The 23,537-nt window shown below is 43.8% G+C and overlaps 1 protein-coding gene across 1 annotated transcript in view; it reads right to left on the minus strand.

Annotated features, from left to right (window-relative positions):
- Positions 1-23,537, minus strand: part of GRM4 (glutamate metabotropic receptor 4) — a 327,989-nt gene that overhangs the window by 293,962 nt on the left and 10,490 nt on the right. Inside the window, exon 2 of the mRNA XM_068269388.1 lies at positions 5,661-6,281. Coding sequence (XP_068125489.1) covers positions 5,661-6,152 — 492 coding nt within the window. The 5' untranslated portion in view covers positions 6,153-6,281. The remainder of the gene's footprint in view (positions 1-5,660; positions 6,282-23,537) is intronic.

Here is a 23,537-nt window from a genome sequence, read left to right on the forward strand (position 1 = left end):
TTTCTATCACAAGTCCAATATCGGGCAAAGTCCGACATAGGAATACATGGTTGCCGCCAGGGGTGCTGTTACCATCTAAAATCTGGCACAACATCAGCCCCTGCAGAGTGTTGAACTCTGATACTCCGTTAGCCCCACACTCTGCCACTGCATCACATAATTTAGATATTACATGGGTGCGTTTGGGCTCACCACACCATTGCCAGATCTAGCCCAGCACAGTGTCAGCCCATGTGGATAAAAGTGTCAGACAGAGTGCAACACCTTGACCCCCTTCAGGACCATGCTGCACCATGTAATATCATTATTAGAGCAAACTGGAAGAGGGAAGGCAGGCACTCAGAAAAACTGTGGATGTAATAGTTGCAGCTGATAATTAGTGAGAACCTCCAGCAGATGCTACATGCTCATGACAAAAATGGACAAAACATTGCAGGAATCTCATAAAGGAAAAAGCAGAATATGTCTGGCAATGTAGCTTTAATGCAAAAACAGCAGGAATACAAGCAACTGTTTGTTTTTGGAGTACAGATTAAATGTTCTTTGCAATTTGATCACAGTGGTTGTGTTTTGAATATTGGGGAGGTAAGTCCACCCTTGCCCCCCTTGTTTTATTGGTTTTATTGGTTTTAAATACGGTTCTCCTTTTATTCTGTTGGCGCCTCTGTTTGTCTTCACATGTATGGTGAACCATTCACAAAAACATTGTCTGTGAAAAGTAGTGGTACTTATCGTGCTCTGCTGGAGAAGGGAGGCAGCTGTGGGTGCCAGAGGGTGTATGACCTTACGACCCTTTCGCAATGGGATGAGCCTTGCTTCCGCGGAGGCTAACGTGCAGCACGTTAGCCTCCGAGGAAGCAAGGCTCACCCCATTGCGAAACGGTCGTAAGGCCGTGCACCCTCTGTCGCCCACAGCTGCCTCCCTTCTCCAGCAGAGCACGATAAGTACCACTACTAGTATCATTACTACATTGGCATGCCTACATTAGGGGAAGAACAATAGCACACAAGCTGCCCCTGGGTCTGCCCCACATCCCCTGCACATCAGAAAAAGTAAGTGCTGGAGGGAATGAGACTGATCGAGAAAATGGATTGGAAAGGATCAATATGATAAATAGACACCAGTGCTGGATGATAGTAAGCTCTTCTAAGTTTCATCTTCATTTCTTCCCTGCCAGAAGTGCGTGTCCAAGCCTGAAGATCTGACCTCTATTACCCTCCCACTGCAGTGATACACACTGAGGTACCGCTCATACAATTTTTCTCCTACCATTGTACCGATGAAGAAGTACAAGGAAAAATAATTGTTGAAGCATAATTGCTTCAGTCTTAGTTGTAGAATATGCTCATATTTGTTGTGACCAGCAATACAGTAAACTTGTTTATTTTTGGATCTGAGGAAGAGAGGTCTTATTTTCAAAAGCAAATCCTTAAAGATGTTAATGTTGCTGCAAAGAATACCACACACAATGATGCCACCTTTCATTTGATAATGAACTATGTAAAACAACTCAGTGCTAACAAGGAGTTTCTGAGTTGGCTTCAAAAACCTGCTGGTATAGGATGATTGTACAAAAACTTCTGTGATATCAACTCCAAATTGCCCCTTGATCAAAAATGCATGTACAATCCATTACTGGCGTTGCCCTTCGGAAGAGGTCTGAGAACTTTCTGCACCCTTAAGTTCCCTATTGTTTCCAAATACCTACTAACAGTAGTCAACACATACGCATCGCTTTTCACAATACTACCAGTACCAAGGCTCTGATTGGCTGACATCTTCCCAACCTCTATGTATGCTCCATGAAAGCTCCCATGAGTGTGGATGACAGGGTTGTCCAGATATCGTATCTGTTATCAGCCCTGGTTAGTGATCTCTGTAGCTCGATGTTCTTGTTTGAGTCCAGATTAAACTTGATGTGCAGACAACAGATCACAGAAAATCTCTGATTGTGTCTCATGGGCATTTGAATGGAAGCTGTAGGGACCTGGGAAGGTATAGGAAGGCAATCCACAGTAGCGCTTCTACACAGTAGCATACATCTACAGAAATGTGTTAATATAAAAGTGATTACAAGTAGTCCCCGACATATGAACACCCGACTTATGAACTACCTGCCGATACAAATGGCCTAAAATTGTGAAATTTGAGAACAATAAAAAATGTGTGCTTTGTTTTTTTCAAAAAGACCTTCTAGTTTGTGAAAAAATTATTTTCACAAATTAAATTAAAAAATGTTTTAACTGGTAAAATAACTTTTTTCCGTGGCACCCTGAGGGCACAGTGGGGCAAGGGTGGCACATTGGGGTGGGCAGAGGGGGACACTGAAGGTACAGAGTCAAGAAAGAACATAGAACACTTATATTGCGCTTTTCTCCTTCCAAACTCAACTGCAACCACTTAAGATGCGCTCTACAGGCGACAAGGATCATTTGGGAGCCTTGCCCAAAGACTCCTTACTGTTTTTCATACTGGCTTGAGCTGGGATTCAAACCCTTGTTAAAGGGCTCAAATACAACTTCAAAGGCAACACTCTTACCAGTACGCTATCCAGCAGACAGATGTGACACAGGGGGACACAGGGGGACACAGAGGGGGACACTGGAGGCACAGGGGGGGCATAGAGGAGGTTCAGGGGACAGAGATGAAAAAGTGTTTTTCGATTTATGGATAGATTCAGGTTAAGAACGAACCTACAATCTTGTTCGTTAACTGGTATAAACAAGTACAGATAGTCAATGAGGTGCAAATAAATCTGCATCTCAATTACCATCGCTATAATAATAATTCCTTTTTTTGTATAGCGCCTTTCTCCTGTCGGACTCAAAGCGCTTGCGAGGCAGCCACTAGAGCGCACTCAGTAGGCAGTAGCAGTATTAGGGAGACTTGCCCAATGAACTCCTTACTGAATAGGTGCTGGCTTACCGAGTAGGAAGAGCCAGGATTTGAACCCAGGACTCCTACATCAGAGGCAGAGCCCTGTGGCTGGATAGTGTAATGGTTAAGGGCTCTGCCTCTGACGTAGGAGACCTGGGTTCAAATCCTGGCTCTTCCTACTCAGTAAGCCAGCACCTATTCAGTAAGGAGTTCATTGGGCAAGTCTCCCTAATACTGCTACTGCCTACTGAGTGCGCTCTTGTGGCTGCCTCACAAGCGCTTTGAGTCCGCCACTATAGACAGCAGGCAACCTGGCAGTTTTCAGATCTCTTATGGGGCAAAATCAGTAATGGATTATAATTGCTCTAATGATCCAGCGGGCAAATTGGCATATTTTTGTTATAAATAATCTTATACAGTACATCAAAGGATGTTCCGTTAACTTCCCTAAGTGAGCATGCATTATACTAGCAAACTGGCTACTCCAAGTTTCCTGTGTATTCAAAACAGCGGCAGCCTACATACTAACAAAATAGTCAATATAACTCAGAAATTGGCTTATGTGGGATTTCATTTGGATAATGTAAGCATAATGTCGGGTAATTATGGAGCATATAGCGGTGCTGCCAGAAAAAAAGAAGAAAAGAAAAACATGTTAACGGACTTTCCTACCCAGCATGCAGTGCAGATATCTGAAGTGCTCTGGCTGGGTTTAAATATAGAATGAAATTCTTGTACTCTGATACTAATGGATCTAGCTGCTGCTCTCCAAATCATTTGCTTCCCTCCATAGGCTTTAGTATCTCTTACGTTCCAGCCCACATGATTGTGTTACATTGTTGGTGGCAAGGCCCACAGGGTGTGATCCATGTAATTACAGCCTGCTTCCATACACAAATGTCTTCTTAGTCCAGCGTAAACACTCTGGCCGTGGATTACTAAGAACTTGTTCACACTAAGGTCTCTTTTACATGGGCAACTGAAGGCACTCAATTCATCCCGTCAGCTGCTTCCGTCCACCGGTCAGGTGCTTGCTAGTGCTTGGCACAGGCAATGGACAGGCAGCCCTCCTATGGAGTTGCATTTGAGCATGGTGATTGCTGTTCTCAGACACTACATTTTTACCATTGGGTGATGCTACCAAACGCTGCCATTTGCCAGCATGTAATTGTGGCCGGCAGCTGGGAGGCTGAACTGCCTGACTAATGAGCAGTTCATCCCCCTGTGGAAAGGAGGCCTAATGGTGCCCATTAGCAGTGAACTTTTAGCGAACAAGGGATAGGGGTAGCAGAGGGGATCCAGAAACGTCTCTGATCCTCCTGGATTAGAGGTGCACATGCGCAGCAGCACAAAGCCGCTCATGCGTGACTTTTTACTTCATGCACCAGTGGCTCCGTGCAACACAGCGCAGGCGGTATTCGTAGACGTACAGGAGAACGACTGTGAGAAGAACATATTCAACAAATCTTGTCCAAAACGTTCAGAGGGTCCCAGCACTGGAATGGAGAGGTCGAGGGGAAGTAACCTATGGACTACCCAGAGACTCCCCTGTTTTTAAGTATAAATCTTTTCCCCTCTTTGCATTCACTTAAAATAAACCTTAAGTGAGTGAAAACATGTTTAGTTTTATTTACCTTAGGTTTATTCCAGTCTCCTGTAGTATCTCACTCTGTGTCCTGCCAGTTCCCCAAGATGTGTCACTGTCACCCCATGTACTGTCCCAGCGTGTGCACCCCCTCCCCCATTAATTCCTTCAACTTCTTCAGCTGAGTTGATTCAGGTCATATAAGCACATTTTGTTACAAGATTCTTACTTGCAGATGTGTTATCAGACACAAAAAGTAACATCTGGGAACTTATGAAGCTACCAGATAGTATATTTTGGTCTGTGCCTGGAAATGGGTGTCAGAAATTAGTCAAACAAATATACAGTTAGATTAGTTAGACTGCTTTACGTGTGGGTGGGTTGAAATTCAGTAGCTTATTATTATTATCAATTGTTCCTATTAAATTCTATGTTTTACATCCCTACATTTGCTGTATGAGTGTCCTCTCTCCTCTTGTGCAACCCTGATTTCTGTTCTTGTAGCCTCTGATTCAGAGCAAAGCCTGTCTAGACTCCTGTCTCAACCAAGTCTCTATTCGTCATGCCCATGTTTACAATAATGAATTCAGAGGGCAGAGGTATATACACAGGCAAACAATGAAAGGGTGGAAGAGAAAAGTCTGAAGAATTAGAGAGCATTCACACTATTGTTAGTTTTCAATAGTTTTTGAGTTTCGGTGAGAGCTGGTTATTAATCTGCAATATAGTCCGTAAAAGTGGTCAACAATGGTAGAATGTTGCCCAACGTGCCTAAAGGATAGCTCCAACTCTGATTGGAATCTGATAAGAAAGAGATCTATTGTTTCCACACACTTCCCCTAGATATTCAGTAGATTTCATCAATCTATTACCGTTACTACCCCACCCACAACCAATCAAAAATTCCTGTCCAATTGATAATTTAGATAGATTTTAGCCAATAAATAAATTACGATCAGAAGGGCTAGTTAGGCCATCAGTTAACAGGAGATTCAATCACAGTGATCAAAACTTCCAGGAATTGACAGGAAAAATGTAAGGAGCGTAAGGACACCTTTAGTCTCTTTACCTTAGGTGTGGAGGAATGAAGAGAATGGAGGTAGAAAAACATGGAAAACCAGCCACACACTTTTACTTTCCATTGAAGAAATATCAGCGAAAGTGCTTAGATTACATAAAAAATAATTGCGTACTCACCTTGAAGAGTCTCAGTATATTTGCCACCATGATGGAAACCGAGCTAGAAGATGCTCCAATCACTCCCACCACCCTCTCAGGCTGAGCAATTATTGGATTCCCACCACTTAGACACCGAACTTCTGTTCTGTCCTTATCAATAAGTGGCTGGACAAAGCTCAAAGACTGCTCTAAAGCATGAGTATCTCGGGAGCAGGTGTCAAGAATTCTAGCACCTAAAGTGATATTAGGCAGAAGGTCAAGATCAGCATTGATACGATCGAGAGCATAAAGCATTGCTTCTAAGCGATGTATCCCCTTCTCTTTCTTCAGCTCTCCACATGCTCTGCCATCGCTTCCCCTTCCATGTACAGGGAAAAGCCCACCTAGAATGATGTCTCCATCTATCCTCACAGAATTCATGTGTGGTGAACCCTTTGGTTTGGACCAACATGTCCATGGAGAGAGACATAAAAACGTGCATGCCACCATTATAAGCTTTGGCATATCCATGGTGGGGGGTTTTTGGTAAGCCAAGACAAGTCTTCTTTCACAATGATCTCCACACTTCTATGATTTATGGTGCCGAGGACATGATTTCTTGCAGATGTTGCTCATGGCCAAAATAGGGCGTCATCATTTCTGAGAGGGAAAAAAAAGAAAACACAGTTGTTAGGATAGGATCAAACTTTGTCAAATGACCTTCATTCAATTTGAAGTTTAAATGTTTTATACAGAGGGTGAAGGTGTTGCTGCTCAGTTTGCAAAACTTCATGGCTTCCAAATGACAAAACTTAAATTGCATAATGGCAGCTCATTTAAAGGACAACCGAAGCAAGAGGGATATGGAGGCTGCTATATTTATACCCTTATAAGCAATACCCGTTGTCTAGCTATCCTGCTGATCCTCTGTCTCTAATACTTTCAGCCATAGACCCGAAACAAGCATGCAGCAGATCGGGTGTTTCTGACATTATTGTCAGATGTGACATGATTAGCTGCATGCTTGTTTCTGGTGTTATTTAGACACCACTGCAGCCAAATAGCTCAACAGGGCTACCAGGCAACTGGTATTGTTTAAAGTGAATGGGAACCGCATTTAAAAAAATGAGACAGATACTTACCCAAGGAGAGGGAAGGCTCTGGGTCCTATAGAGCCTTACGGCTCCTCTCCTGGTCCCCTCGATCCAGTGCTGGCTCGCCCGGTAGCAGTATTTGACTAAATTAGTCAAATACTGCTTTATCCGGCCAAAGGAGGCTTCAGAAGTCTTTAGGGAGCTCGAGTGCTCCTGAAGAAGGGCGGCCCTGTACTGCGCCTGCGCAAGCATGCTCTCTTGCACGCTCACTTGTATGCAGTATGGAGCCACACGTCTTCGGGAGGACACGGCTCCCGAAGACTTCCAAATACCCTTTCAGTGGAGGATTGAAACGGGGGGAGGAAGCCAGCACATGATAGAGAGCACCGAGAGAGGAGACGGAAGGCTCTATATGACCCAGAGCCTTCCCTCTCCTTATGTAAGTATTTGCTTCATTTTTTTTTAAATGCGGTTCCCATTCACTTTAAGAGGAAATAAATATGGCAGCCTCCATATTCTTCTCACTACAGTTTTCCTTTAAAATTGGGTTCACTGCAGCTTCAATGAACAGAATTACTGTATGTTTATTTAACTATATGAATTACTAACCGGTTGATGTGAAGCTAATCTGACTCAGAAAGAAATATGTCCTTAAAAGTATTAGTTTTTGCCCAGGAGTGCCACCTGTTGGCTCCAAATGGTATAAATAAAATTCTCATATTCACCTGATTTCAAAAAAAATAATAATTTAAGGCTGAATTTCTGGGAGCCCATTTATAATAGGAAGATAGGTTTTTCATTATAAAAATTCTAGTATTTTTGTCTGAAATAAAAGCATTTTTAAGAGCACTACATTTATAAAAAGGCAGTGTGGGTGAATCCCCTGGTGGTGGGAGTACCAGGGCTCACCTGCATTCACCTGCAGATGAAGGGAAGTGGTTTGGGAGGAGGCCATTGAGAGTGTATACCTGGCTGACAGGCTGTTTGCAGACCCTCTGAGTGAGCATTTGTTTCTGGTGTGTTTTGCATTTAGCATTCACATAGAGGCAGTGTGGGTGAATCCCCAGGGCTCACCTGCATTCTCTTTCTTGGTGTTGCATTGGGATGTGGGGGTCCCAGGCGGCAGCAGAGCCCGGGGACCCTGTCTGTCATGTACACCAGTGTTTGTGGTTTTAAATTTCTTTTTTGCAGCTTCCAGTATGCAGATGCGGGTAAGTGGTTTGGGAGGAAGGCATTGAGAGGGTATACCTGCACGTGGTTGCCCCCTGCTGGTGACATAGTCTACAATTATGTCTGATCGATCCTCTTAACTGTTTTTTTTTTCTGAATCTATGCAATTCCTGCTAGATTTGGTACTGCAGACACAGGTGTATATTATTGCACTTGATTGGCTGACAGGCTGTCTGTGGACCATATAAAATGGCAGTTTGCTGGCTGGGAGTGAGCATTTGCTTCTGGTGTGTTTTGCATTCAGCATTTAGATAGAGCCAGTGTGGGTAAATACCCTGGTGGTGGGAGTACCGAGGCTCACCTGCCCTCCCCTTCTTGGTGTCGCATGGGGATTTGGGGGTCCTGGGCAGTGGCAGAGCCCGGAGCAACATCTGTCATATACACAACAAGTGTTTGTGGTTTTAAATATAATAAGTGATACAAATACATATGATAATTCATAGGTCTGATTTAAGGTTCTCTTAGGCTGGAGATAAATGGGCATTATAATTGATCCTGTAAAAAGCATAAAACATAGAATTTATGGTACTTATCCGTTAGCCGGGCGCATCCGGCAGGTGACGACAAAACTCCACCAGAGTTACATCTTTCCCTACTATCCATGTCGGCCTGGAGGGGGAATAGTAATTAGCGCCACCTGCCGGATGCGCCCGGCTAACGGATAAGTACCGAATTTATTAAAAAACACCTGCTATTAGCGGGTCAATGTCTGCAATCCTCTTCTGTGTTATATCAGACTACAGACTGCACTGCTGAAAGATTAGGCAGTGATAGCTTTATATTTGCAGTTGTGTGCATGCATCCATACTTTTTCTTTTATAAATCCGGCCTTTCTTGTATTTATTTCAAAAAGAATGTTTTCTTCTGCTGCTGTGTGCACACAATTGGAACTTCACAACTCCTACTTTATAGCTTTTCAGAAATGCTCAATATGGTCCAATATGACCCAGGGGAAGGTTTTAGACCTCTGCCAACTAATTGCAGGTCCGTTATTTCCAGCTTAGGAGAAATGTAATAAATAATGAGCTTTAGAATACATCTGAGCAGCTCCTTTCCATATTCATGTTTTTATCTTGCCGTTTTGGCAGACAAGGCTTTGGGGTCCGTTTCCTCTACATGTGGCCTATAGCGATACACAAAGCATCACACCTACTATCAGGGAAGACCTTCCCATCTCATTCATCTTTCCTGGGCACAGTGAAGTGGAATAGAAAACAGACACACATGAGAAATATATGGCCAGTGAAGAATCAATCAGTAGAGGTATGGTCACAGATTGATACTGGGGAGGGAGGGGTGCCAGAGCCATACACCAAGATGCACAGCTGACAGGAGATGAGGCACAAGGGAAAACTAGTTTTAAAAAAAATCAAAGATCCAATAATTGAAAAGTCTTATAACAGTTAAAGCTTGACTAGCTGTCTTTCAATACTGGCGTCTACCGCCTTGTTAGTTTTGATTTTAAAGATCCACTCCACCCAAAGCATTTCTTTTAGTTCTGAATACATTGGCAATGGTTGTAACTCCTCTGGGTTTCTATTGCTATCTCTTAATTTATTTCAATAAGACAAAGACATTATTGATTTAAAAAATAAAAAGCAGTTTTTGGGATGACAATTTTGAACACGTGTTGGGTTTTTATTATTGTCTCTGCACCTCCTATCCTGAAACCAATGTAGGCTTGCGGCCCTTGATACAATACTTTGTGGCCTGCGCCGGCAAATTGAGACTGAAGCAAATTCTCTCTAACAGGCAAACAACTCCAACAGACAGTGGTAACAATCTGGTAAATCTTTCCGTTCCCGTATTGTACAACTACAGAAAAATTTGCATTGTAGTTGGCTACAATGCTTTCTTAAAGCAAATTTTTGGACGAGGACACACCAAATGATCTGCACTCCACTGAAGCAGGTAGCTGATAAATACATTCTTAAAGTCCTCTTAAAAAAGAAGACCCTATATAATTCTTTCAACACTACATTTTGACATAGTGAACAAAAGCTGAGCTGGACATAATCTTTAAAAAAAAGAAAAAAAAATTGTAAGAAAACTTGGACTCCAATTTGTTAATGGCTACCTCCAGCAGGTTCTGACAGGAAGCTACTAACCATTTCATTTGTTGTATGCTGCTATAGTTCTCTCTGTGAAGGACACGACGAGGATGCGACTGCCCATTATAGAGGATTTTTCAACCCCCAGATACATGCAAACACACATTCCTCATTCTTCTTTGAATTCTTATTTCCAACCTTTCTAGCCTTCGCCTCTACAGATATTTTTTCTTTCCATTCACTCCTTACCACCTGATCTTTGGACACCAGATGTTTGCACACCCTTACTTAGAGAGGAACTTCAGCGAATTGGTGAAAAAAATAAATCAATACATTGCAAAGTCAGAAGTTAAAAAATATAAGAGAGATCAAGAAATGATTGATATTGTGTAATATTCAGTGTAAGCAACAACCAGATCTCTGATTATGTGGTGATCTGCAGTATCACCAATAATGCAAGTATAGTACACAGACAAGTGTGATGCTGAAGTGCACTGTGTGTTTTGGTGCAACAGAAATTACTGACAGATTTGGCAGGAGCTCACCAGAGGAGCTGGCGGGCACTGTCAGTACAGCGAACACCTCACCAGTGACGAGGGCTCACTGGTGAGTAGAGAGGTCAGAGTAATCGAGTTCGGCAACAGGCAGGCAGATAAAGTACAGAATCAGAAGGCAGAGAGTAAACGGTAACCAGGCAGAGTCGGCAGTAAGATCAGATAGGCTAAAGTACAGAATCACTAAGCAGGAGGGTAGTCAAACAGAGCTAGGAGTCATACACAGATAATCAAATACAATAAACTTGTAAGGCTTGGTGGTGTATTCTCCACAGTCAGCATGCAACGCATGAGCTGACGTGGAGGAGGTACACACACTAGCACAAGGAAACAGGCTATCCCTAGTATAGTGGAGGGGAGGACTGACTCCAATACGAGATTGTGGCGCACAGAGCCGGTGCAGATCCGACAGCCACAAACAATACTTTTGCGATAACGTCTCAGTGCAATAAACCAGAACTGAGGAGATCAGGACAGGTAGACAGAATGAACGCTTGCTAGCTAGCCGCTACTTAGTGACAGCAAGCGTCCACAACAAGACAGACTGGAATGAGGCAGCCAATGCGTTGCAGCGATGGCGTGCCTCACAAAGACAGGACAGGATAGTCAGGAAATAGCAGGATCGAGATAGATGAACGTAACACAGACAAAAATACAATAAGTATGTTTTCCTAGCGTATAACAATTACAGCTATCAATGAAACTATTTGTAACGTCTGACTAACATATGTATATATCGGCAATGAACCGATATATGACATAAGCAGGAACTCTGACTAGGACAGGAGTAATACAGGGAACAGGACTCAGAAGGATTCGCTATCTCTTCGCAGAGATGAACGCAATCCACAAACAGAACCAGGAGCAGGGTAACTAACTCAGCACGGGTGATCACGATACGCACAACCTACCCAAACGTGCTGGAAAGCTGACTAACTGCACACAGGATATAAACAGTTCGTGTACGTATACATCAGCGACACTGATGTATCAACGTAACACGAATACAAGGAAAATAATAAACGTGCTGGTATGCATATATATTGGCAATGAACCAATATATGATGCAAAGACCAGCAAAGTATCTTTAGAACAAGAAACACGATCGGGGGCTGAAGCAACAGCAAGACAGGCTTAAACTGAAGCTATGAAAACCCGAGGAGTCCTGCAGGAAGCAGATCTTTATACTGAGGTCATCCAATGGGAGCAGACATGCAGATTCCCACACAGGTGAATGATAATCAGTCACAAGCTGACAGCAGGGAAAGGCAGACAAAGCTATGCAGCTTACATGGAAAGAGATCAGAACTGCCTGAGCTGCAGCACTACTACTTTCAGCAATACCTGCTGCAGCAGCGATCATGACAGTACCCCCGCCCTTAAAGGCGGATACCAGACGCCTCTCAAAACTGACCTTCCCACGGAGACAACCTAACTGATAATTCATGATGACCGGGACAGCCCGGCAAGACCAAATTCCAGAATCAGTCATCACAAGACTGGACCCATCAGAACCAGAACCTACAGAACCATGCCCATCAGTACTACAAGTCTCAGTGTGACACCCATCAGAACCATGATTTCCAGAAGAAAGCCCCCCGAAGCTCTCTGAGCGATACCCACTGCCTTCCAGGGACCGTCCAAAAATGCCAAAGCCTTTGCAATGCCCACCGGAACTGTCTTTACCAACACAAAACCCACTGTTGAACCAGTCCAAGGTACCAGAACAAGCTTCCTCAGAGATCTCCCAGAACACTTTAAAGCTCCAAAGAGATCCCAAAAGGTCAGAACGCCCTTTAGGCTCACATGGAGAACTATCAAGAATCCCCATGGAACCTATGGCAATTCCCGAGTCAGGGTTACAAGGACAAACATCAAGATCAGGGCTTTTAGGAACCAGAACCATCTCTGGGCATGCAGGCAAACTGGCAACATCAGAACATGTCTCCCCTAAGGAAGCATCCGAGTATGCTAACTCCTTAGACACACTTGGGCATTCTGGCACACAAGGCACATCTGGGCACACTGGCACATCTGGGCATGTCAAGGAACTGTGAACCTCAAGGCCAGCCAAGATAGGACCGAAACCAGGACTGGACAAAAATTCATCATGACTAGACTTCACAAGCACTGGACTCTCACTAAAGAATGCAGGAACAGACTTGGATGTCGCTGATTCTAGCAAGGTTATTAACAAATCAGGTTCAGGGGCATAAACAAGACAGGACAAGTCTTCTGATGTATGAACTGAGCTAGATAGGGATTCCACAACTTCCTCTGGACTGGACAGAGACTCATCTAGTACCTGGGATTGGGGCTCCAAAGTAGCTGCAAAACAAGTCAATATTACAGCATCCCCCACTGAACTGGGCAAATCTGAGGAATTCCCTGGACAGGAAGGGAACTCCGGAATCTCTGCCACACCGGCCAGAGAATCAGAATTTTCCAAGATACCAGGCAGGTTTTCAGGAACACTTACTAAATCAGACTGAAATTCTGACACTTCTGTTATTTTGACCAGAGAATCAGAATTATCCATGTTACAGGGCAAGACTTCTGAAACATTCAGAGGACAGGGCTGGAGTTCCTCGGCTGTTACAACACTGGAGAGGGACGACACAATATTGGTTAAATCAGACTGTGTACAGGGCAAGGTATCTAAGACACTTGCTGACGAGGACAATATTTCAATGACTTCTGCTTCATCAGACAAAGATTCATCAACTTTATTTAGAGTGGACTTTAATTCTAAGACAGCTGCTAAACAAGTGAATATTGCTGCAACACCCACTGAGGTAAGCAGTGCCTCAGAGTCTTCTGCTAGAGGGTTTGAAGTATCCAAAGTACTGGGTGAAGCATAGGACTCTGCGACTCCAGCTTCACTGGACAGGATCACTGAACAGTCCATATTGCAGGGCAAAACCATGGAAGCACCTGCTGGACAGCATAAGGATTCTGTGACCTGAGCTTCATAGGAGAGATCTACTGCACAATTCATGGTACAGGGCAAATTTACTGGAACATTTTCTGAACAAGGTAATAATTCTGCGATTTCAGGTTCACATAGCAGATGCTCTGAGCTATTCACGATACAGGGCAAATTTACTGGAACATTTTCTGAACAAGGTAATAATTCTGCGATTTCAGGTTCACATAGCAGATGCTCTGAGCTATTCACGATACAGAGCAAATTTACTGGAACATTTTCTGAACAAGGTAATAATTCTGCGATTTCAGGTTCACATAGCAGATGCTCTGAGCTATTCACGAAACTAGAGCGAGGTGTAGAAACAGGAAGATCAAGACACAATGTTTGCGCATCTGAATCACCATTCATTTGTAAAATTGGAAAATTCAGATGCTGGGGTTCTGAGGTTTCTAGACAGGATTGCTGGGACTCGGAAACTGATGTAGTGCATCTATTGGCATCTGCTGGATCAGACAGGAGTTGAACTTTATTAACACAGGTAATTTCTGCAGAAGTGTTTGCAGAGGCAGGCAAGATTTTTCTGGTGTCTGTTTCACTGAACAAAGACTCATGAGTACTGGCTAGACTGGACTCGGAAGTCAGCAGGACCTCTGGATTCTCTGCTGAGAAATTTGTGCAGGGCAAGGTTAAGAAAGTATCAGTGGCTTCTGTTTTACTGGGAAGTAACACTGAGTTATCCATGGTACAGGGTGGAATTGCAGGAACTTCAATTTCACACAAAAAGAGCTCCGAATCACCTGCTGAATCAGCGAAAGGTGCTGAAGCAGGCGGGTCAGAACGCCAAATTTGCGAATTCGGAGTCACATAAAACTCATCCAAAATCAGTTCCCACACATCAATCAAAGGAGCCACACTGTCATACCTACACACACCAGTCTCTATTAGGTTATAGGCTGACTTAATGCATGCATTCAATACCATTTCACTTTTTGCACTGTAAAATTGACAAAATGAACTTGAATCATTCTTCCATTCACAGACCAGGGCTTCCATCTCTCCCCTCTCGAATGGAGGATCCCATGCATACTTAACAGCGAAACATTTAGGCTGATCACAGTTTGCAGATATGATTGTGGCAGGCCCATGTATAGGGTTAATTAGCAGGTGATTGGCAGATTCCTTATTCTTAAGAATCTCCAATACCTGTAGCAAGTGTTGAACTGTAGTGTATGCAAACTTCCCTTGGTTCACAAATAAGTTGATTTGTTCAATACTCTGTAATATCTCCTCATAATCATACTCAGATAATTCTTTTAAACAAAAATCTTTATTTTCCCTAGCCAGGGAGGAAAGTTCATTAGTAGTTTCATAAGTCCATTTAACTCCCCTGAATGACAATTGCATTTCATTATCTGTTAATGGCAGAATCTCATTATAGGTCTCAGTCGCTAAGGATAACGACTCTGCAGATCGGACACGTTTCTTAGAACGTTTGCGTTTTGCCTTAGACCCTGCTGCCTTTGGTGATTTATTCAAAGCTGCAGGAAAATTATCAGGAACACTCTCTGCTTGCTGATCATTTTTGCAAACAATTGAAGGGGAAGCTGATTGGCCTGCTGCCAGGAGTTGATTTAGAGGAAAAGGCAATGGATCTATGCGCAACCAGTTATGGATCACAAACGCTAGAAATTCCAGCGGTCTCTCTTTCAAATCGGAATGATTGAGAACATCAAATGCCCACTGAAACAATTGCCCTTTAAACAAAATATAAACTAGCTGGAGTGCCCAGGTTGAAACAGGAGTCGCTTGGAGATCGGGATTGGCCAGGAACCTGGCACATTCAGAGAAAAACTCATTTTCTGTTTCAGAGCTAAGTTCTTCAAATTTCTTAAAGGAACAGGAACCATAATTAACAGTGTCATACTTTCTGGGAATCCCCCCCACAATGGGGATTGGTAATGGGATTTTCATAATGTAAGGCTTGGTGGTGTATTCTCCACAGTCAGCATGCAACGCATGAGCTGACGTGGAGGAGGTACACACACTAGCACAAGGAAACAGGCTATCCCTAGTATAGTGGAGGGGAGGACTGACTCCAATACGAGATTGTGGCGCACAGAGCCGGTGCAGATCCGACAGCCACAAACAATACTTTTGCGATAACGTCTCAGCGCAAGGTAGCGCTGAGCGCATAAACCAGAACTGAGGAGATCAGGACAGGTAGACAGAATGAACGCTTGCTAGCTAGCCGCTACTTAGTGACAGCAAGCGTCCACAACAAGACAGACTGGAATGAGGCAGCCAATGCGTTGCAGCGATGGCGTGCCTCACAAAGACAGGACAGGATAGTCAGGAAATAGCAGGATCGAGATAGATGAACGTAACACAGACAAAAATACAATAAGTATGTTTTCCTAGCGTATTACAATTACAGCTATCAATGAAACTATTTGTAACGTCTGACTAACATATGTATATATCGGCAATGAACCGATATATGACATAAGCAGGAACTCTGACTAGGACAGGAGTAATACAGGGAACAGGACTCAGAAGGATTCGCTATCTCTTCGCAGAGATGAACGCAATCCACAAACGGTAACAGAACAGGATTCAGAAGGATTCGTTATCTCTTCGCAGAGATGAACGCAATCCACAAACAGAACCAGGAGCAGGGTAACTAACTCAGCACGGGTGATCACGATACGCGCAACCTACCAAAACGTGCTGGAAAGCTGACTAACTGCACACAGGATATAAACAGTTCGTGTACGTATACATCAGCGACACTGATGTATCAACGTAACACGAATACAAGGAAAATAATAAACGTGCTGGTATGCATATATATTGGCAATGAACCAATATATGATGCAAAGACCAGCAAAGTATCTTTAGAACAAGAAACACGATCGGGGGCTGAAGCAACAGCAAGACAGGCTTAAACTGAAGCTATGAAAACCCGAGGAGTCCTGCAGGAAGCAGATCTTTATACTGAGGTCATCCAATGGGAGCAGACATGCAGATTCCCACACAGGTGAATGATAATCAGTCACAAGCTGACAGCAGGGAAAGGCAGACAAAGCTATGCAGCTAGCATGGAAAGAGATCAGAACTGCCTGAGCTGCAGCACTACTACTTCCAGCAATACCTGGTGCAGCAGCGATCATGACAAAACTAACTATAGATAGATGTATATTGCAAACACTGCATATACATCTATCATGCGCAGGAACCTGACTAGGTCTGAGTGCTCACACGAGGCATTCGCAACAGCAGACACCCGAGAAATGAATCCTCCGGGCTTAAGAGCCCGAGGAGAGCCTGGGGCACGCCCCCCCCCCCCCTGCGCCTGGCCAATCAGGAGTGGCGGGCGCCTGGCATGACGTCAGCTGACCCTCCGGTCAGCTGAGCCGCCTTATGGGGGCCCGATATACCCGTCCTCGGCGTGCTAGACGCCTGAGGCACGGGTGGCGAGACGGACAGGGGCACAGAGGCAGCTGCGGTGGCGGTACTGTTCGCCGCAGCTGCCTCACCAAATGTTACATATTGGCCATGTAATTTGTTAATATTGTTTGATACACAATGAGCTTGCATGTCATCATCTTTACTACTGGCAGACATGAAAAAATAGACAGCACCACCTGCCGTTATTTATAATCACAGCCACTAACAATGGGATAGGATAAGGCCCCATTATCAGTTGCTGTCAGTTATAACTGAAAGGACAACTGATTTTCAAAGTAATGTCCATGATTTCCTATGGCACCTTACCTACTTAACGCGTTTTAACTGAAATCTTTTTCACAATGCACTGCTATGGAGAAGAAAAAAAACGCGTACTAACTGATTAAGTGTAAACGGGGCCTAAAAGGTTGTTTATCATAGACAGTAAATTGTAAGGACCTAAGTGCTGACATCACACTGTGGGAGTGGTTTCACCACAATATCAGCCATACAAACCCCCCTGATTCTCTGTTTGTGAAAAGGTAAAGATTTCTCATGGGAATAGGAGTATCGGCTACTGTTAGGGATGAAGCTCAATCCTTGGTTAATGTTCCTCTTTAAAGCACTTGTTGCTCTCTTTAGATTGTTGTGCCAAACAATGATGCATACATTCTGCTAGGCCTCATGACCAAGAATTTGGGGATTTGCTGCTATCACAAGTGACTGAGGGATAAGAAGGCATATTTTAGGAGACCTTTGCTGTAAATGCCCCATTCCCTCTAAAAAATATACACTGTTTAATCATGCCTAGCAATTTACAGACGAGATTGCATTGTGTTTAATCTGTATTTGCTTATAGACATACTTGAAGTATAAAACCCACACCAATGAGATACAAGTGCCCAGACGTTAAGGGCTCTTTCACATCAGAGCTTGCGTTGGAGAACGCTCAAAGCATACGTTTTGTTGTATGCGTTTTAATATGCGTTGCACTGCAGGGAGTGTGCGTTTTTCAATGCGTTACAGCACATAGGAAAACGCAGGTAATTTTTTTTTTTTTTCAACTTTCTACATTGTTCCTCTGTTGCATTCTGGGACTGATTGCCTGCTTTAACGGTTTAAAAACGTGCATAGTGTGCGTTTTACATTGACTAACATTGTAACGCATAAAGCTAGTGTCGGCCGAAAAACTGCGCCTGGGTGCAGTGTAACGCAACGCACAAAAACGCAGCGTTATATGTGAAAGCTAAAATGAAAGTCTATGGACTTTCATTTTACCTTGGGTAACGCAAACTTAACCCGTTGCGTTGAAACGCAGAAAATCTGCCCTAATGTGAAAGAGCCCTTAGCCTAATAGCACTATATTTGCAAAGGCCTGTTCACATGAACATGAGCAGTGGACGTAGCCATGAATCCATGTGTTTATGGCTTTCTTCTAAGCATTCTGGGGGGGAGTGAAGTGTGTGTGGGGGCATTCCATGCTACAGGTACACTACATGTATCATGGCTGCGGCTTATTCACTGCCTCAATGCATCAAGAAGCATTCAGGCAAAAGTGACACCGTTTACCACTGAAATGAGTGGTAAGCCATTAGGTTCAGGTCAGTTTTTAACTGTGGGGATAGGAGGTACTCGGTTAGCAGCAGAAATGCACATTGAGCCGCTTTTTAACTGTTTGCTGATACTTAAAGAGACACTGAAGTGAAACAAAAAATTATGATACAATGAATTGTATGTGTAGTACAGTTAAGAAATTAAACTTTAGGATCAGAGACAAAAGTCTAATTGTTTCCAGTACAGGAAGAGTTAAGAAACTCCAGTTGTTATCTCTATGCAAAAAAGCCATTAAAGGGACTCCGAGCTCAGACTAAAAATAAAATTTGAACTTACCCGGGGCTTTCTCCATCCCAGCCCTGGTCGGGATGTCCCACGCCGGCCTCCTGGCTCTTCTCCCGGCGGCTGTCCGCATAGCGCGTACAGGCCGGTCCCCCGGGCGACACTGGCGAGTGTCGGGCCTTCTCCTTCCCTATACGTCACGAATGACGTCACACGCCGGCCGCCGCGCGTCATGACGGCGGCTGGCTGACAGCACGGCGCATGTGCGATTAAACCGCGCATGCGCCGTGCTGTCACGCCGGCCGCCGTCATGACGCGCGGCGGCCGGCGTGTAACATCATTCGTGACGTATACGGAAGGAGAAGGCCCGACACTAGCCAGTGTCGCCCGGGGGACCGGCCTGTATGCGCTATGCAGACAGCCGCCGGGAGAAGAGCCAGGAGGCCGGCGTGGGACGTCCCGACCAGGGCTGGGATGGAGAAAGCCCCGGGTAAGTTCAAATTTTATTTTTAGTCTGAGCTCGGAGTCACTTTAAGCTCTACCACTTTCAAAGTGGTGGAGAGGGCTGTCTTCTGAAGTTTATTATCTCAACTGTCAGTCAGGCATGGTCGGAAGAGCCAATTTCCGATTCCGTGGTAATTCCGCATACCGCCACTACCGAAATTCCGCTACCGTTTCATTCCGACGGAATTCCTGAGCTGTTCCGCGGAATTCCGAGATATACGGAATTCCGTCAGAAAATTTTTAAAATCTTCCTCCTCCTCCTCCTCCTCCTCCTCCTCCTCCTCCTCCTCCTCCTCCTCCTCCTCCTCCTCCTCCTCCTCCTCGCCAGCTTTGCCATGTAGTGTGGTTCATGGTCTAGAGGTTCAAAAAGTACCAATCCTTAATCATGCTACTTTTTCTATTGAATTGATCATAATGGTAGTATGGTTTATGCTAGGCCAGCATTACCATGTAGTGTGGTTCATGGTCTAGAGGTTAAGACAGATACCTACTAGCTGCTACACACTGCATCCTGGGTTCAAATCCCAGCTATGGTATATAAGCATGCTTTTCAAAAAGTACCAATCCTTAATCATGCTACTTTTTCTATTGAATTGATCATAATGGTAGTATGGTTTATGCTAGGCCAGCTTTACCATGTAGTGTGGTTCATGGTCTAGAGGTTAAGACAGATACCTACTAGCTGCTACACACTGCATCCTGGGTCCAAATCCCAGCTATGGTATATAAGCATGCTTTTCAAAAAGTACCAATCCTTAATCATGCTACTTTTTCTATTGAATTGATCATAATGGTAGAATGGTTTATGCTAGGCCAGCTTTACCATGTAGTGTGGTTCATGGTCTAGAGGTTAAGACAGATACCTACTAGCTACTACACACTGCATCCTGGGTTCAAATCCCAGCTATGGTATATAAGCATGCTTTTCAAAAAGTACCAATCCTTAATCATGCTACTTTTTGTATTGAATTGATCATAATGGTAGTATGGTTTATGCTAGGCCAGCTTTACCATGTAGTGTGGTTCATGGTCTAGAGGTTAAGACAGATACCTACTAGCTACTACACATTGCATCCTGGGTTCAAATCCCAGCTATGGTATATAAGCTGTTTTGAAAATCTGCAATTCCCTACTGGATGATATAAGAGGAGGGAGGGAGGGAGGAGGAAGAATTTTTTTTGATGTTATTCCGGAAAATTCCGTCGGAATTATAAAATTTCCGCAGAATTCCGTTTGAGATAAATAGAAATTCCGTTCCGACTAACAAAATTGGAATTATTAATTCCGACCGGAATCACGGAATTAATAATTCCGCGGAATTTTCCGACCATGCTTGCTGTCAGTGAAGAATTTTCTTTTTCTCTGCCAGAGGAGACGTCAATAGTTCACAAGAAAAAATCATTTAGAATGCTGAGTAGTGTGTAAACTGCACATATTAGAGAATGATGCAATGTTATAAACACACTATATAACTGAAAATAAAAATATGAGAATATTTTCTTTGGTACTTATCTTCTAGTAATTATCCGTACTACACAACCAATTCATTATATCATAATTTTTTTACGCTTCAGTGTCTCTTTAAGTTCTAAACTTTTCAGATCAGTTTTCTCTATCTTTCCTCGACTGCACATGTTGGATGTAAGTGAGACAGGAAATATTATAGTCACAGCACTTTTGCATAGAAGGCTGGCAATAAGCTTGTCATGAGAAAGTTTGTCTTACAGTCAGGCTAATTGCCGCAGACAGACTCTCTCATGACAAGCTTATTGTCAGCCTCATATGCAAAAGTGCTGGGTCTTTAGACCTGGAATTTAACTATGACAGGCTGCTACAGAGGAGACATAAATGAAGTGTTCTATGCTGGAATTATTATTATTATTATTTAGTATTTATATAGCGCCAACATCTTACGCAGAGCTGTACAGAGTATTGTCTTATCACTAACTGTCCCTCAGAGGAGCTCACAATCTAATCCCTACCATAGTCCTATGTCTATGTATGTGTCGTGTAGTGTATTTATTGTAGTCTTAACTTATCTGTATGTTTTTGGGAATGGAATGGAATGGAACACTGCACCCAGACATGAATTGTCATAAACATACCTCAGTCATACACCTGCTACACTCCTCCCCCTTCCCAAGCACACCCCGACCGCTAGTAATGCCACAGATAAATGCTTGGTACCATCTATGCACTCCAACCATGCTGCTCACTGAGCAGAACAGAACAAGAGCACTGGCAACACCTCAAGTATATGGGCGCCACAGATTTCCAATGTGGGCGTAGACTCAGCCAGGGACCTTAAGGAAGCCATCTTGTCTCTAAATGACCAAATAGTATAAGAAGCCAGTCAGTGACTGAGCCCACCTAACTACAATTAGAAGTGAGGCATTGCTTTCTGAGTGCAATGACCATTCAAAGGCATGTATTTATTTACCTATTTATTTAAGTATTTATATAGCGCCAACATATTATGCAGCGCTGTACAGAGTATATTGTCTTGTCACTAACTGTCCCTTAGAGCAGGGGTCTCAAACTCAATTTACCTGGGGGCCGCAGGAGGCAAAGTCAGGATAAGGCTGGGCCGCATAAGGGATTTCACAAAAAAAGTTAATAAGGAGCAGCAACCCGCCCCACCCCACCCCCCCTCCCTTGCATTGATTTTTATTTCAAAATCAAATTCACATTGAAGCAAACTATTTTACCTTATAGTTCGCTTCAGTTCTCCCATTACAAGTAATCCGCCATGTTCCCGCCGCAAAACGAGGGCTGCAGGGCCCCCAAATCGCCCGGGGGGCAATCCGCCGGCATTTCCTGGAAGGGGCAGAGATTTCAGCTTCAGCTCTGCCCCACCTGACGTCAATCGCGGCGCATCGCCGTCTCTCCCCGCCCCTCTCTGTGAAGGAAGAGTGAGAGGAGGGGCAGAGCTGAAGCTGAAAGCTCTGCCCCTTCCATGAAATGCCGGCGGATTGCCCCCCACCCCCCGGCGATTTGGGGGTTTAGCGGCGGGGATGCGGCAGATTACTTGGGAGCACTGAAGCGAACTATAAGGTAGCTTTTGCCGGCGCAGGCCACAAAGTATTGTATCAAGGGCCGCGAGTTTGAGACCCCTGTCTTAGAGGGACTCACAAACTAGTCCCTACCACAGTCGCATGTCTATGTATGCATCGTGTAGTGTATGTCTCATAGTCTATGGCCAATTTAGAGGGAAGCCAATTAGCTTATCTGTATGTTTTTGGGATGTGTGAGGAAATCGGAGTGCCCAGAGGAAACCCACGCAGACACGGGGAGAACATACAAACTCCTTGCAGATGTTGACCTGGCTGGGATTTGAACCGGGGACCAAGCGCTGCAACGCAAGAGCACTAACCACTGTGCTACCCAAAGGCATTTCTGCAGACAACTCCACAGCACAAAAGCCTTAAATGAATAAGGAAAATAGTAATATGAAACGTACAGTCAACCATAACAAGCATTTAAAAATCTTAGGTTTGCTTGACAATAATAAACTGTTGTTTATTATGCGCTGAAAGAAAAAAGCTCTATTTTTTAAGTGGTTTAGTTTAGAGTCTTCATCGCTCTTAACAAACATACTGTTATCTCTGTAAATGTGACCATTGGCATCTTATTACATGTATTACCCATCCATTCCCTTTTCTTTTCTGTCCCATTACAAATCATATTTCTCTTGTTTGTGTGCTTAGGAGGAATAGCCCTGCTGTCCCTGATTACAGTCCCAGGCAATAGACAGGGAGTTCAGCTTACAATTTGCTTCTGCCAGTATACAGAGCAAGGTGAAGATGCTGTGATAGCATTATGTGTATAAAGGAGGGAGGCTGTCTCTTTAGAACACAGATATAGCCAGAGCAAGTGTACAGCAGAAAAGAGCTGATGTAACCGTGTGTATGAAGGGAAGCAGCAAGGAACAATAAAGAGAAGCCCAGGTTAAATTGTATTGTCCTGACTTCATTTGTATTGAGTTTATTAATAATGATGGATTCCAGACCATGCTTCCGAGGAGTTAAAATTCCCTCCCCCTATCCGGAAGATCAATGAGTGCTAATAGCAATGAATGTCATTATTGATCCTTTTTATTTGTGATTGTAGAAATTCCTCTAGAAAACTGACTTGCCTGCATCAACAAAAATGCAAAGTCAACTCAACATAATAAAGACAGCACACTGGTACACTACTTTTTATTGAGAAATATGAATTTGGTTGCAGATTCCAGGACGCACGGCACATAGGCAATGGCAGCAAAAGCAATA

This window comes from Hyperolius riggenbachi, chromosome 2 (genome assembly GCF_040937935.1).
Source record: "Hyperolius riggenbachi isolate aHypRig1 chromosome 2, aHypRig1.pri, whole genome shotgun sequence".
Classification (NCBI taxonomy): Eukaryota; Metazoa; Chordata; class Amphibia; order Anura; family Hyperoliidae; genus Hyperolius; species Hyperolius riggenbachi.